We start from the raw sequence: 12,239 nt of genomic DNA on the forward strand, positions 1-12,239 counted from the left end.
GTGGCCGGGATTTGCACGCGTTAATTGTGCATAGTTTAAATAAAATATGAAAAGATCAAGATCACTTGATTGTCCTGGGTTCTAAGATTACAGCAGAATTTTTTTATTTTTCAGTCTTTGCTAGGGCTGGGAGTGTGCCTGGGGATGTGAAGCACCCAATGGAGAACATGATTTCTGGACACATACATGCTAAAATAGCCACTAGGATCGGGTGCATTTAGCAGTACCAGAGATGTGCCCAGATGGATGGGTCTGGAGTGGCTCTGCAGGGAATCGCTCACCCAGGGCTTAATAATAAAACCTAGCTCTTATATAGCAGTTGTCATCAGGAGTTTGATAAATTATATTGTAATAGGTGGGCAGGGGACCACATGACTTTCATCAAAAAGTTCTGAAGGAACTCAAATGTGAAGTTGCAGAACTACTAACTGTGGAAAATAACTTCTCATTTAAATCATCTTCTATACCCAACTTCAATACCAGGCAAATTGGTTGAAACTATATTAAAGAACAGAATTATCAGACACATAGTGGACTCTCTCCAACTTGTCCACATCCTTTCTGTAGTGGGGGAACCAGAACTGGACACAATACTCCAAATGTGTCCGCGACAATGCTGAATAGAGGGGAATAATCACTTTCCCTAATCTGCTGGCAATGCTCCTGCTAATGCAGCCCAATATGCTATTAGCCTTCTTGACAACCAGGGCACACTGCTGACTCATATCCAGCTACTTATCCACTGCAACCCCCAGGTCCTTTTCTGCAGAACTGCTGCCTTGCTCATTGGTCCCCAGTCTGTAGCTGTGCATGGGATTCTTCCGTCCTAAGTGGAGGGCTGCACTTGTTCTTGTTGAACCTCATCAGATTTCTTTTGGACCAATCCTCCAATTTCTCTAGGTCAATCTGTATCCTATCCCTACCTTCCAGAGTATCAGCCTCTCCCCCTATCTTAGTGTCGTCTGCAAACTTGCTGAGGGTGCAATCTATGCCATCCTCCAGATCATTAATGAAGATGTTGAACAAAACTGGTGCAGGACCAACTCCTGGAGCACTCCGCTTGTTACCGGCTGCCAGCTGGACATCGCGCTACTGATCACTACCCATTGATGAACTAGCCAGCTCTCTATCCATACTTCTGTAACTTGCTGGTAAGAATACTGTGGAAAACTGTATCAAAAGTGTGGCTAAAGTCAAGGTATATCACATCCACCACTTTCCCCACATCCACAGAGCTACTCACCTCTTCATAGAAGGCATGTGATTCAATCTAGAAGAGAACGTTATAACACAATCTAATGGCAGGAAGCTGGAAATAAAGCGAACTATTTCCTATTTTTCTTACAGCCCCTGGTTATGGGATCCAGAACCTACACGGGAATCTTAGCTTTCAAATTTATTTTAAAAGAGTTTTTTAAAAATTAGTTGCAGAAAAACAGAAAACACAATGCAGGTGACTCAGAAACCAGAGGCATATGAAAGTGAACCCCAAAATAGTATATTTTAAAGCTAGTTATTTTAAAACTACCCATGATCTTTTTGGGTGTGACAATAATTTTTCAATGGCACTGACGATTCCGCAGACCTAGTGTCATGCGGGCTGGTTGGGGGGGGGGGGGGGCTGGCTTCTTGACACCCAGTATGGGGAAATCAGAAGCAGTTCATGGCTGGTTGGGAAGCCGGGCTTCAGTGTCACCCACTAGCACGGGGAGAATCTGCTTTCCTTTTGCAGCCTGCCCTGACCTTGGCATTATCAGTTGGTATCTCAGATTTCCTGCCTGGAATAATGCCTATAGTTTTCTTGGAAACATACAAGGGAAAATGGAATGTGTCATCTACCCCCCAGTGAGTTCTTGCAAGCTACAGAACTATTACCTGACATTCCAATATGAGGGCCTACAGCTGCTAGTACTGATGCAATGTACTGGGAAATATTTGCAGACTATATACCCCCTAGGGACACTGAGGGACTGATTCTGATAACACTCAGTGTGATACCAATAACTAGAATAGTTTTCACTGCAGGCTTCTGTAAGGGCAGCTGGAACATAGTAACACATCCCACCCCTGTCAGCTTCCAACAAAAGGAGCTTCAGTGCTTCCACCTTCATCTTGATTGGAGTACCAGATCTCAAAGCAGCCTATGTGTGGCTGGTGTTCCTTCTGTGCTCATTGTACCTGTTCTCTATCCTCAGGAATTGTAGCATTGATTGTACCATTAAAGCTGAGAAAATCCAGGAGGCCAAGTTTGAGTGGGCTAGTGGAGTTACCAGTGGGCGCATGGATTTGCAACACCACTCCAGTTTGGCCTGGCTGCTCCTCCATCAGGCTAGCTGAGAAGGTCTCCGCTATTACCACACCCACCACTGAGTGACCAGAGGTTGTGGGGTCCGATAACACGAGTGAGAGAGTCTCCCGGTTTGAGTTAGAGCTCGGCTGGAAAACAAAAGATTTTACGTGGCTGGATCCCCAGGAGAAATTGGAGGCTTTATGTTTCATTCTCCTCATAAATGAAAGTTGCACTGACTCAGTCTATGGCTTCATTCTGGGTTTGGAAAGGTCTAAACCTCCAGCCCAGTCTATACCTCACCTGCTACTCTAGTCAGCCTTCCCATCTCCATGTTGCTCCCTCCACCACTATAACAGCCCCTTCAGCAGATCATCTGGGCAGTGGCTACTGTGACAGGCCTCAGTAGCACATCTCGGCTAAACCTGTGCTCCCAGGTAGCTGGAGAGGATCCTAGAGCAGTTGGGCAGACACAAAGATTGTGGGTGGGAAGGCCTCCCTATCAGGAGATCTTTGAGTAACTTTCAGGATCCATGGTCTGAGGGAAATTTCCAGGTAGGATCTGTGTGGAATCTTCCTTCCCTGGCCTGCACCCTGGGTTTGTGATGCAGGAAAGGGGGTTGCTGGGGAGAAATCTGACCTTACATAACTATTATTAGTCTGATTTAATTAATTGCAGAAAGATTACAGCTATAACAACATCATCAGTACCACCTGGCTGCCCTCGAGGGCGCCCTGTGACTCCTCTGAGCCGTACACACAGCCTTGACAGCCTGGATTGCAGGAGTAGAACCTTCGTTAGGGGTTCTGCTGCTGTCCAGTTTGGTGACATCACGGAGCATCCCCTGTGGTTGGGCTTCCTGCAGTTTGCCATTGGCCATGAAGGGGTTAAAGCTGGCACACACTGAACCAATCAGCTGAGGGTCCCAGGTGGCCAAGTGGCCCCCAAGGAAATGGGCAAACACACTTCATAAGGACAGTTGCAGCCTGTCTGAGCAGACACTGCCTGCCTCCCGTGCAAGCTCTGCGCTGACTCCTTCTCCGTTAGACTGCAGATCTCTGTTAGCAGCTGCTCCACTTCTCACAGGCATTGGGTACATTGGCAGGTTTCTGTGTCTTTAAACCTTTGAAACGCCAAGGGAAGGGTAAAGGCTTCCAGCTGTTGACTTGGGCAGATGTTCTGTGCAGTGGCAGCTGACTCTGCTGGGCTGTGGGTGAGACTCAGTGACAGGGGCTGGAGAGCAGGCAGCACTGCGTATCTGGGGGACCCTTCACTCCACGTGCCCATCTCAGGAATGTAAGAACCCTGATGCCCCGAGTCAGGATTTCTCTATTGGTCCCATTTCCAGTGGTGCAGGATGCTCTGCGATGGAGAATAACACATGCAATATCAGTGGTAGTTCCCAAATCACCTGAGGTTTATTTGCTTTAGGAAATTTGATGAGCAAATTCATGTTCAAAGCTTTTATTCTCTGGTTCAATGTTAAATGTAGGAATTCAGAGCTGTGTTGCTTTGTGATAACAGGTCAGATAAGGCACATGGAATAGTTCTGTTTCCTGATTGGGTGAGGGCTCCAGCATTTCTGCCCTGTGGATCCTCCTAAAAGTTAAAGGGCATCCTGCATCTGTGCCTCCTCTCTGGTCCCTGAATGCCAGATGTCAGCCTCGTCCTTTCCCTCTCCTGGGGTGGAATCCCACCATTCTCTCTCTCCGACTGGGACCTGGGCTACAGCTCCCTGAGAGTCAAGTTGGTTTGCCCAGCAGCAGCAGGTTCCATCCGTCTGGTTCTTCCATTTGGGAATCTGAGACCTGTGGTGGAGAGTGACCAGCCAGCCTTCCTGAACAAATATTGTTTTATCTGAACTGTAGGAATAAAGCATCACAAGAGAGAATAAAAGGGTTTTAAAATGACAGTCTGCATATGGAATCATAGAATCATAGGGCTGGAAGGGGTCTCAAGAGGTCATCTAGTCCAGTCCCCTGCACTCATGGCAGGATGAAGTAATATCTACACCATCCCTGACAGGTGTTTGTCTAACCTGCTCTTAAAAATCTCCAATGATGGAGATTCCACAACCTCACTAGGCAATTTATTCCAGTGATTAGCCACCCTGACAGTTAGGAAGTTTTTCCTAATGTCCAATCTAAACCATTCTTGCTGCAGTTTAAGCCCATTGCTTCTTGTCCTGTCCTCAGAGATAAGAACAAATTTTCTCCCTCCTCCTTATAACAACCTTTTATGTACTTGAAAGCTGTTATGTCCCCTCTCAGTCTTCTCTTCTCCAGGCTAAACAAACGAGTTCTTTCAGTCTTGCCTCGTAGGTCATGTTTTCTACAGCTTTAATCATTTTTGTTGCTCTTCTCTGGACTTTCTCCAATTTGGCTAAATCTTTCCTGAAATGTGGCTCCCAGAACTGGACACAATACTCCAGTTGAGGCCTAATCAGCACGGAAGAATTACTACTCCTGTCTTACTTACAACACTCCTGCTAATACATTCCAGAATCATGTTTTCTTTTTTTGCAAGAGCATGACACTGTTGACTCATATTTAGCTTGTGGTCCACTATGACCCCCAGATGCCTTTCCACAGTACTCCTTCCTAGGCAGTCTTTTCTCATTTTGTATGTATGCAACTGATTGTTCTGTCCTAAGTGTAGTACTTTGCATTTGTCCTTCTTGAATTTCATCCTAGACCAGTTCTCCAGTTTGTCCCGATGATTCTGAATTATAATCCTATCCTCCAAAGCACTTGCAACCCCTCCCAGCTTGGTATCATCCGCAAACTTAATAAGTGCATTCTCTATGCCATTATCTAACTCATTGATAAAAATATTGAACAGAAACTGACCAAGAACTGATCCCTGCGAAACCCCACTCGTTATGCCCTTCCAGCATGACTGTGAACCATTGATAACTACTCTCTGGGAATGATTTTCCAACCAGTTTTGTACCCACCTTATAGTAGCTCCAGTTAGGTTTTATTTCACTCGTTTGTTTAAGAGAAGATCATGCTAGACAGTATCAAAAGCCTTACTAAAAACAAGATATAACACATCTATTCCCACCTCCATCCACAGGGCTTGTTACCCTATCGAAGAAATCTATCTGGTTGGTTAGACCTGATTTGTTCTTGACAAATCCATGCTGACTGTTACTTGTTACCTTATTATCTTCTAGATGTTTGCAAATTGATTGCTTAATTATTTGCATCATTACGTTTCCGGGTACAGAAGTTAAACCGACTGGTATGAAATTCTCCGGCTTGTCCTTATTTCCCTTTTTGTAGATGGGCACTATATTTGCCCTTTTCCTGTCTTTTGGACTCTCTCCTGTCTTCCAAGACTTTTCAAAGATAATTGCTAATGGCTCAGATATCTCCTCAGTCAGCTCCTTGAGTATTCTAAAATGCATTTCATCAGGCCCTGGTGACTTGAAGACATCTAACTTGTCTAAGTCATTTTTAACTTGTTTTTTCCCTATTTTAGTTCCTGCTACTGCCTCATTTTCACTGGCATTCACTATGTTAGACGTCCAATTGCACCAACCTTCTTGGTGAAAACCAAAACAAAGAAGTCATTTACCATCTCTGCCATTTCCTCTTTTTCTGTTGTTGTTTCCCCACTCATTGAGTAACGAGCCTACCCTGTCCTTGGTCTTCCTCTTGCTTCTAATTCATTTGTAGAATGGTTTCTTGTTACCCTTTATGTCTCTAGCTAGTTTCATTTTGTTTTGTGCTTTGGCCTTTCTAATTTTCTCCCTGCATACTTGTGTTATTTGTTTATATTCATCCTTTGTAATTTGACCAAGTTTCCACTTTTTGTAGGACTCTTTTTTGACTTTTAGATTACTTAAGATCTCCTGGTTAAGCCAGGGTGGTTTCTTGCCATACTTCCTATCTTATGCAATGGGGTAGTTTACTTTTGCTCTTGTGCCCTTAATAATGTCTCTTTGACAAACTGCCATCTGTCTTCAGTTGTTTTTTCTCTTAGACTTGCTTAACAATGGGATCTTACCTACCAACTCCCTGGGTTTGCTAAAGTCTGCCTTCTTCAAATCCATTGTCTTTATTTTGCTTTTCTCCCTCCTCCCATTCTGTAGAATCACAAACTCGATCATTTCATGATCGCTTTCGCCCAACTTGCCTTCCACTTTTAAATTCTCAACCAGTTCCTCCCTGTTGGTCAAAATCAAATCCAGGACAGCCTCTCCCCTAGTAGCTTTCTCCGCCTTCTGAAATAAAAATTGTCTACAATGCATTCCAAGAACTTGTTCGATAGTCTGTGCCCTGCTGTGTTATTTTCTGAGTAGTTATTATCTGAGTAGTTATAGTCCCCCATCACCACCAAGTCCTGTGCTTTGGATGATTTTGTTAGTTGTTTAAAAAAAGCCTCATCCACATCTTCTTCCTGGTTTGGTGGTCTGTAGTAGACCCCTACCACGACATCACCTCATTTTTTACCTCTTTTATCCTTACTCAGAGACTTTCAACAAGCCTATCTCCTATTTCCATATTACCCTCAGTCCAAGTATTTACATTTTTAATATATAAGGCAACACCCTCTCCCTTTTTTCCCTGCCTGTCCCTCCTGAGCAAGCTGCACCCTTCTACACCAATATAACAGTCATGTGTATTAACCCACCAAGTCTCTGTGATGCCAGCTATGTTATAGTTGTGTTTATTTAGTAGCATCTCAAGTTCTTCATGTTTATTCCCCATACTTCTCCCATTTTTAGACAAACATTTAAGATACTGATTTGATTACCCCCCCTCCAGTTTTGTCCTGTCTGTCCTCTACTCCTGCTATAACAGCCCATATTCCCCCCAAATTCCAGTCCTTCCCCCAGGTCTTTTTGACTTACCTGTGGCCTTTGGTCACCTACCGACTTCAAACCTATTTTAAAGCCCTCCTCCCTGGGTTAGCCAGTCTGCATCCCAATATGCTCTGCCCCTTCCTCGATAGATGGACTCCATCTCTGCTCAGCCATTCTTCTTCCTGGGACAGCATCCCATGGTCAAGGATGTCTCTCATCCATGTCTCTGAAGCCCTCCCCCTCTGATGGGGACCCAGGCAAGCTGAGCGTCTTCTGACTTCCCCAGCAGTGTCTGTGTGTCTGTCAGTCTGACAAACTTCTCATCACCAGCTGCCCACACTCTGGACAAACTCCGAGCACAGCAAAACAAGCTGTGTAACTTGGCTGGAGCCCAGAAATGGGGTCTTCACAGCCTGAAGCTCAGGGGTTGTCTCTTAGCCTCCTTGAAGTGTTTAGTGCGAGATGGCTTTTCCTGAGCTCTTGTTTCCCTTCCTGCTTGTTTTCCAGCAGCCTGCTGTTAAACTAAGACCAGCCATACTGGTAATATCCCAATATTTAACCCAGTATAGCCATACAATCAATAGCCCAAGAATTGGGTTTAACCTAAACATTCATAATCATGGTAGCTTAGCTCCTTGTCTGTCACATTCCAGTGTTGCTTCTCTACTATGAATACAGTACAGAGACAGCCAGAGAGAGAGAGAGAGCAATAGACGAGTATTACGTGTGAAATGCAGTTTGATTTCCATGAATATCCATGCATTTCACTTTTAAACTCACTTCCCGCAAACACCCATTGCAGCAGAATGAAAAGTACTGGGGTTACGCTGTACAAGACCAGTGGTTTTCAACCTGTGGTCCACCAACCCCTAGGCTTTTGCAGACTTTGTGTTAGTTTTTTAAAGGTATTCACACCTTCATTTAAAATTTTGTAGGTGTCTGGAAATGAAAAAAAGTTAAAAACCAGTGTACTAGAGAGTGAGAGCCCAGGGAATGTATATTTTATATGCTGATGCCATTCCGTAACAGGTTATGGGCATAAATTACATACAAGCACTGCATAATCCCCTTTCCTACACGTCATCTCTCCTCTTGGCTGAAACACAGACCAGCGGTTCTGTTGTCTCATGACTTTTTGGAAAGTCACACACACTTACTGCAAAGAGTAGAAATGAGGTGCAGGAAAGGGGATTGTATAGTGCTTGTATGTATTTACACTCGTCACCTGTTATACGAGTATGGCAGAACTAACTTGCACACTCAACTGCATATGAGTGAAATCTAATGTTTGCACTATTCATTACTTGTGACACCAACCCCTCTCTCGCCGAGATGAAGTCACTCTCTGTGTTAGCTTAGAATTTCCAAATATCTACAGAACCCTTGTCTGGGGAGAGGATGGGGTCCTGTGAGGATAAATAGAAGCCTGTAGGGTGATTGACCCTCTGGATTCAGTCAACACTGCCAGTCAAAGCAATTCTTGGAGCAATTCTTGGGGGTAAGAGTGTATCACTGGCAATGTTTGGGTAAGTGAAAGTAAATAAAGCTCTGTTCTCATCAAATGTACACATTTAAATCTGGAGTGACAATGTTGAAGTCAATGTTCCTGAATTCAGAAGTTAGCCAATTACAGTAAAGAGGATTTTTTTTAAAGTCTTGGGGGGCTATAAACCTTTGTGATTTACACCACAACATTTGTCTAAGTAGTGCGTGTCAGGAGGAAATTTTCTCTGGGAAATTATCTCACAGCTCTCTACTGCAGGGCTTCTTCTACCTTCCTCGGAAGCATCTGGTACTGGCCACTGGATACTGAGCTAGATGATCTATGGGTCCGATCAAGTCTGGCAATGCCTATCTTCCTATCGGTGGTGTAAATCCAAGACTGTTTTTGCTGATCTTCTGTAGTTGGGTTCCTGGAAGTCTTGCACTGAGGGAAGAGTGAGGTCTTGTTTAATATCTATTCTCCTGTTTTTTTTCTTTTCAGGGAGTAACGTTCAAAACTCCTTGGACCTGCCCAGTGCATCATGTCAGCTGTCAATGACACCAAATTCCAACATTCAGTATTCTTTCTCAGCGGAATATTTGGGCAGGAAAACATCCACATCTGGATTTCTATCCCCATCTTCTTAATATATGTTACTTCAATATTAGGAAATTCACTCATTCTGTTCATTATAAAAACAGATCCAACCCTCCATGAGCCCATGTACATTTTCCTTTTCATGTTGTCCATCACAGACATTGGTTTAATGATATCCATCATGCCGACAACACTGGGTATAATCTGGTTTAACTCTAGAGAAATTAGCTATGATGCCTGTTTTGCCCAGCTGTTCTTCATCCACTCGCTTACCTTCACTGAATCCTCTCTGCTCTTGTCCATGGCCTTTGACCGCTTTGTTGCAATCTGTCACCCTCTGAGATATGCTTCCATCTTAACCCCACCCAGAATAGTCAACATGGGACTGGGGTCTCTGCTAAGAGCGGTGATCCTCATATTCCCATTCCCCATTCTCCTGAAACAGTACCAATACTGTAAGGCCAACATTCTCTACCATTCCTACTGCCTGCACCAGGAGGTGATGACGATGGCTTGTTCTGATATCAGAGTCAACATCATCTATGGCTTCTTTGTAACAGTCTCTTCAGTGGGATTAGACGTCCTGCTCATCCTCCTGTCTTATGTGATGATCCTCAAAACAGTGCTGAGCATCACGTCCCACGCAAAGCGCCTCAAGGCCCTGAACACCTGTGTCTCCCACGTCTGCGTCGTCCTGCTCTTCTACATGCCAGTGATTTGCTTGTCAGTGATATACAGATTTGTGAAGAGCTCTTCTCCCTTGCTTCAGAATGTCCTGGGCGACGTCTATTTGCTGATCCCTCCCCTGATGAACCCAATTGTGTACAGCGTGAAAACCAAACACATTCGTGTGAGGATAATCAGGCTATTCATAAAGTGAAGGGTCCTTTCGTCACACAGCTCCATCGCTGATGACACGGGAGATGAGCTACTGAACTCACTCATCAACTGCTAAGGAGGACAATGCACTGGGGGAACAGCCCAAGGCAGGCATCAGCATTTACACAGGCACTGTGTCTGTGTACAGCCAGGGGATGTTTGGGATGTTATCACATAAAGAGCTGTATCGGTGTCAGCTCACATCTCAGAATTCCCATCAATACAGTCAGTACAGAGAAGGAACATGAAAGTTTTGTCCCATTGCCCTTAACCTGTCACTGTCCCTTCTCTGGTTAAACTCCCAGGGGCCATGAGAAAAGCTGCAGAGCTGTTTTGCAATCACAGTCCTGGCTTTTCCTGAGCACTCTCGGTGCTCTGTGATCCATGAGAGCGGCACCAACAGTGGAAGCCAGTAGGATGTCAACCCCTTAAAGATCTTGGGACTTTTGGAGCTATCAGAGGCCTAGCAGAGGCAGCTACGGGGAGAGAGGAAGATGGTCCCACCTGGGGAATTGTTCATGCTTTGGGAAATCCCAGACTACAGATTCTTTAAGGGCCTGAGACCGGGTCCTTGTAGTGCAGGGCAGGGCCTGGATCCCCTCACTCCCTGCCACCCACAGGAGCCGTGGGAGGCAGGGCCGGCTGCCTCTTCTCTCAGAACATGGCCACAGCAGCTACCGAGGGGCCAGCTGGAGAGGAGCCTGGAAATCTGTGGCGAGCCTGAATCAACACGGACCCCAGCAAGGAGCACAGGGGGGTGTCTCCTGGGCAATGGAGGAGGGTGTGGTGCAGGCTAAAAGAGCCTGTGTTTTGGAGAACAAATACAACCCCACACAGGGGGATCTTGTTTTCAGTCTTCCAGGCTGAGAGTAAGTCACAGCAAGGACCTTAGAGGGAGGAGAGGCTGCGTGCAGGATACCTCAGGTGCCTCAAGATGAAGGGGGGCACCCTGGGGTGTTACCCATCAACAGGGTCTTTGACAGAGTGTGTTGTTCTCTGTGAAGCTGTTGCCAATGGGCAGGTGGGGAACAGGCCAGAGAATCAAACCCCTGTAACTTGCTCCTTGCTACCCGTGCTCTGTGGCAGCGAGAATCGAGCCGGTCCATCTGGCGGGTTGGTCCTGTGGTTTGGGCTCTGCTCTGTAGATCAAGGTCCCAGGTCACCCAAGGAGTCTGTGCCAGACCTCGGAATTAAATGTGAGTTGCCTAAATCCTGGTGCCCTGCCTTACCCACAAGCCCCTCCTTCCTTTCCCGAGCCACAGTATGGGAGCAGAAGGTTATAACCCGGAAGTAAAAGAGATCATCACTCTTCTCCTTTATGTGCTCCTGTTGCACACAGCTGTGCGTGTTCCTCTCAGACATAAAAACATCCATTATTTTGTTGAATCCTCCCAATCTCCTAAACCACAGCAGTTGTTGGCTGTGGTTTCCATGAGTTAATTATGCATAGTTTAAATAAAATATGAAAAGATCAAACTCACTCAATTGTCCTGGGTTCTGGGTTTAGAGCAGAATTTATTATTTTTCAATCTTTGCCAAGACCGGGAGTCTTCCTGGTAATGTGAAGCACACAGAGCCGGACATGATTGCTGGGCACTTACCGGCTAAACTAGGCACCTGGAACTGGTATCTGGTGCATTTATCAGCATCAAAGCCGTGCCCCAGCTAGAAGGACCTGGGATGGGATGGCACCCAGCAGTTGAATATACAGGGATCCCTCATCCAGGGCTTAATAATAAAACCTAGTTCTTATTTAGCATGTGTCATCAGGAGATTCATAAATTGAACTGTGTAGGGAGGCGCTGTGGCCTTCCCCGGAGCATGGACCTGAGGAAGGGCCGCAGCGACTGGGGTGGACCGAAACAGGCCCAGCAGGCCAGTCTGCCCAGCAACAGAGAGGTCGGGCTGTGATAGGACCACCTGGCCAACCCAATCAGCAAAAGCGGGGCGGAGCTCCTACAGGAAGGGGCAGTATGAAAGACAGGCCCCAGAGCTCAGTCTGGAGGCTACTGCTGCCGGAGGCAGATGTGCTGCCTCACTGGCTGAGGCCTAGGCCGGAGTGGAGCCAAGCCGACCCCCGGGATGCTCGCCTCCCAGAGCAGAGACCCCGATCCTGCCTCAGGGCCTGGGGACTGGGTAGGGCCTATGGGTAGCTGGACCAGGCCACGGTGACTGGACC

The 12,239-nt window shown here is 46.0% G+C and overlaps 1 protein-coding gene across 1 annotated transcript; it reads left to right on the forward strand.

The window, feature by feature from the left end:
• Positions 1-9,125: 9,125 nt before the first annotated feature.
• LOC137164997 (olfactory receptor 51G2-like) lies at positions 9,126-10,061 on the forward strand. The gene has a single exon (XM_067566066.1). The coding sequence runs from the start codon at positions 9,126-9,128 to the stop codon at positions 10,059-10,061; it is 936 nt and encodes a 311-aa protein (XP_067422167.1).
• Positions 10,062-12,239: the final 2,178 nt, after the last annotated feature.

Source organism: Emydura macquarii, unplaced genomic scaffold (assembly GCF_026122565.2).
Source record: "Emydura macquarii macquarii isolate MOO-44397 ecotype Brisbane River unplaced genomic scaffold, CSIRO-AGI_Emac_v2 contig_2720, whole genome shotgun sequence".
Taxonomy (NCBI): domain Eukaryota; kingdom Metazoa; phylum Chordata; order Testudines; family Chelidae; genus Emydura; species Emydura macquarii.

Excerpts from the sequence above, each read along its gene's own strand:
- LOC137164997 (XM_067566066.1), top strand. The coding sequence starts at position 9,126 with ATGTCAGCTGTCAATGACACCAAATTCCAACATTCAGTATTCTTTCTC.